A 4790-nucleotide genomic window follows, 5' to 3' on the forward strand; every position below is an offset into this window, starting at 1 on the left:
GGCCAATATTCAACATTCTTACAGAAAAGAATTTTCAACCCAGAATTTCATATCCAGCCAAACAAGCTTTTAAGTGAAGGAGAAATAAAACCCTTTAGAGACAAGCAAATGTTGAGATTTTGTCACCATCCAGGCCTGCCTTACAAGAGCTCCTGAAGGAAGCACTAAACATGGAAAGGAACAACTGATACCAGTCACTGCAAAACATGCCAAATTGTAAAGACCATCAATAGCACGAAGAAACTGCATCAACTAATGGGCAAAATAAGCAGCTAACATCATAATGACAGGATCAAATTCACACATAACAATAATAACCTTAAAAGTAAAAGGGGTAAATGCTCCAATTAAAAGACACACACTGGCAAATTGGATAAAGAGTCAAGATCCATCAGTGTGCTGTATTCAGGAGACACATCTCGTGTATAGAGACACACATAGGCTCCAAATAAAGGGATGGAGGAAGACCTACCAAGCAAATGGAAAACAAAAAAAACCAGGGGTTGCAATCCTAATCTCAGATAAAACAGACATTAAATCAACAAAGATCAAAAGAGACAAAGAAGGCCACTACAAAATGGCAAAAGGATCAATTCAATAAGAAGAGTTAAATATCCTAAATATATATGCACCCAATATAGGAGCACCCAAATTTATAAAGCAAGTCCTGAGATACCTAAAAAGAGACTCAGACTCCCACACAATAATAATGGGAGACTTTCACAGTCCACTGTCAAAATTAGATCAACAAGACAGAAGGTTAAAAAGGATATCCAGGACTTGAACTCAGCTCTGCACCATGCAGACCTAATAGACATTTACAGAACTCTCCACCACAATTCAACAGAACTTACATTCTTCTCAGCCCCACATCACACTTATTCCAAAATTGACCACATACTTGGAAGTAAAGCACTCCTCAGCAAATGTAAAAGAACAGAAATCACAACAAACTGTCTCTCAGACCACAGTGCAATGAAGTTAGAACTCAGGATTAAGAAACTCAGTCAAAACCACACAACTACATGGAAACTGAACAACCTGCTCCTGAATGACTACTGGATAAATAATGAAATGAAGGCAGAAATAAAGATGTTCTTTGAAACCAGTGAAAACAAAGACACAACGTACCAGAATCTCTGGGACACACTTAAAGCAGTATGTAGAGGGAAATTTAAAGCACTAAATACCCACAGGAGAAAGCAAGAAAGATCTAAAATAGATACCCTACCATCACAACTCAAAGAACTGGAGAAGCAAGAGCAAACACATCCAAAAGCTAGCAGAAGGCAAGAAGTAACTAAGATCAGAGCAGGACTAAAGGAGATAGACACACAAAAAACCCTTCAAAAAATCAATGAATCCAGCAGCTGGTTTTCTGAAAAAATCAACAAAATTGATAGATTGCTAGCAAGACTAATAAAGAAGAAAAGATAGAAGGAATCAAATAGACGCAATAAAAAAGAAAAAGGGATATCACCACCAGTCCCACAGATATGCAAAACTACCAACAGAGAATACTATGAACACCTCATACCAAATAAACTAGAAAATCTACAAGAAATGATCAATTTCCTGGACCACATATGCCCTCTCAAGACTAAAACCAGGGAAGAAGTTGAATCACTGAATAGACCAATAACAGGCTCTAAATTGAGGCAAATCAGGTTAATAGGCTACCAACCAAAAAAAGGTCCCAGGACACAGACGGATTTCACAGCAGAATTCTACCAGAGGTACAAAGAGGAGCTGGTGACCCCATTCCTTCTTGCAAACTTTATTCCAATCAATAGAAAAAGAGAATCCCACCAATTCCATTTTATTAGGCCAGTATTATACTGATACCAAAGCCTGGCAAGAGCATGCAACAAAAAAAAGAGAATTTTAGACCCAATATCCTGGATGAACATCGATGCAAAAATCCCCCATTAAAATACTGGCAAGCCAAAATCCAGCAGCCATCAAAAAGCTTACCCACTAGATGGAAGGTTGGCTCCCTTCCCAGTGGATGCAAGGCTGGTTCAAATGTATGCAAATCAATAAACGTAATCTTCCATCACATAAACAGAACCAAAGACAAAAAAACAAATTGTTGATTATCTCAACAAAAAAAGAGGATGTCAAAATTGTCCCTGTTTGCAGATGACATGATTGTATATTTAGAAAAACCCCATCGTCTCAGCCCAAAAATCTCCTTCAAGCTGGACAAAGCAACTTCAGCAAAGTGTTCAGGATACAAAACAATGTGCAAAAATCCCACAAGCATTCTTATACTCCCAATAAGAGTAAAACAAGAGCCAAATCATGAGTGAATTCCCAGTCACAATTACTTCAAAGAGGAATAACGTCCTAGGAATCCAACTTTACCAGGATGGAAGGACTTCTTCAAGGAGAACTACAAACCACTGCTCAACAAAATAAAAGAGACCAATCAAATGGAGAACATTCCATGCTCGATGGGATAGGAAGAATCAATATCGTTGAAAATGGCCATAATTCCCAAGTAATTTATAATTCAATGTATCCCACAAGCGACCAATGACTTTCTTCATGGAATTGGAAAAACTACCTTAAAGTAATCTGGAACCAAAAAGAGCCCACATTGTCAACATAAATCCTAAGGAAAAAAAGAGAGAAAAAAAAAAACAAAAAAAACGGGAGGCATCACGTACCTGACTTCAGAACTATACTACCAAGGCTACAGTTAACCAAAACAGGCATGTACTGGTACCAAAATATAGAGACCAATAGAACAGAACAGAGCTTCAGAAAAAACACCACACATCTACAACCACTCATCTTTACAGTCCTGACAAAAACAAAAAAAAAAAAATGAAAAGGGAAAGGATTCCCTATTTAACAAATGGTGCTGGGAAAAACTGGGCTAGGCCATATGTAGAAAGCTGAAACAGGATCCCTCCCTTATGCCTTATACAAAAATTAACTCAAGGTGCATTAAAGACTTAAAAGCATAAAAACCCTAGAAGAAAACCTAGGCCAATAACATTCAGGACATGGCATGGGCAAGGGACTTCATGCACTAAACACCAAAAGCAATGCCAAAAGCCAAATAGACAAATGGGTCTAATTACACTAACGAGTTTCTGCACAGCAAAGGAAACTTACCATCAGAGTGAACAGGCAACCTACCAGGAATGGGAGACAATTTTTGCAATCTACACCATCTGGACAGAAGCTAATATCCAAGAATCACAAAGAACTTAACAAATTTACAAGAAAAAAAGTCAAACACCACATGAAAAAGTGGGCAAAGGACATGAACGGACACTTTTCAAAAGAAGACAATTTATGCAGCCACAGACACATGAAAATGCTCACAATCACTGGTCATCACAGAAATTCAGATCAAAAAGCACAATGAGATACCATGTCACACCAGTCAGAATGGTGATCATTAAAAAAGTCAGGAAAACAACAGGTGCATGGAAAGGATGTGGAGAAATAGGAAGGCTTTTACACTGTTGGCGGGAGTATAAACTAGTTCCACCACTGGGAAACCACTTTAGCGATTCTTCAAGGATCTTAGAATGTATATTCTCTATGTATTTTCTTAGCAACCATACTGGGAATATACCCAAGGATTTATATTTATTTATGCTTATACGTACATTTATTGTGGCACTATTCATAATAGCAAAGACTTAGAATCAACCCCAATGTCCATCAATGATAGACTGGATTAAAAAAATGTGGCACATGTACACCATGGAATACTATGTGGCCATTAAAAAAAGATGAGTTCGTGTCCTTTGTAGAAACACGGATGAAGCTGGAATCCATCATTCTGAGCAAACTATCACAAGGACAGAAAACCAAACACTGCATGTTCTCACTCATAGGGGGGAACTGAACAGTGAGAACACTTGGACACAGTGAGGGGAACATCACACCCCAGGGTCAGTTGTCATGTGGGGGAGTGGGGCAGGGATGGCATTAGGAGAAATACCTAATGTAAATGACAAGTTAATGGGTGCAGCAAACCAACACGGCACATGTATACATATGTAACAAATCTGCACGTTGTGCACATGTAACCTAGAACTTAAAGTATAATTAAAAGCAAAAGTCAAAAAACAAGTATGACATATTTTATTTTTGTAAAACTAGGTGGTTAGATGCTTGCAATGAACTCATTACTTTTATCCTTTTAAAGCTTCACCCTGTTTTCACTGTGTCCATCTAGTTATTCGGGTCTATAAATACTGGTGAAATCATTTTACTGGAAAACAGTACTAAAGAATGTAAGATGTTATCAAGAAATAGTTCTTTTGTTTTGACTGATAAAATGCAGATAATGTTAATCTGTTAGTAAAGGCAGATATTTTATCAAAATATTGAAAATATGTGAATTTATAAGCCACAAATAGAATATTAGAAAAATACTATGAAAAATTTTAGTGTAAATCATTATTTATTGCAAATCATGTGTAACAAATTCTTACCAGTAAAAGCTTTCACTTCATCCTCCAGTGCTTTCAGAGCCACTTTATTATCAGCTATAACACAAAAGCATAATTTGAAGCTCATAACATGTTATATCACAAGAACACTCTTCTCCCTCCTATGATTATAACATCTAGTAGCAGCACTTATGAAGTATACTGGGTATTTTGTTAAGCACTTTAGTCATTTGATGAATATTTACTCAGAATATGTTACGAAGATGAAGAAACAATTGTAAATACCAAAAATAAACTTATTTAGAAAATGTAAATTTGACTTTATAACCCATAAAACAGCAAATCTTATATTTGTTTTTTTTTTTTTTT

The 4790-nt window shown here is 36.6% G+C and overlaps 1 protein-coding gene across 1 annotated transcript in view; it reads right to left on the minus strand.

Moving 5' to 3' along the window:
• Nucleotides 1–4790, minus strand: part of LOC108536244 (EF-hand calcium-binding domain-containing protein 13-like) — a 192365-nt gene that overhangs the window by 52821 nt on the left and 134754 nt on the right. The window contains exon 20 of the mRNA XM_017882831.1: nt 4464–4517. Within this exon, the coding sequence (XP_017738320.1) occupies nt 4464–4517 (54 nt within the window). The remainder of the gene's footprint in view (nt 1–4463; nt 4518–4790) is intronic.

Source organism: Rhinopithecus bieti, unplaced genomic scaffold, assembly GCF_001698545.2.
Source record: "Rhinopithecus bieti isolate Rb0 unplaced genomic scaffold, ASM169854v2 scaffold_12928, whole genome shotgun sequence".
NCBI classification, from domain to species: domain Eukaryota; kingdom Metazoa; phylum Chordata; class Mammalia; order Primates; family Cercopithecidae; genus Rhinopithecus; species Rhinopithecus bieti.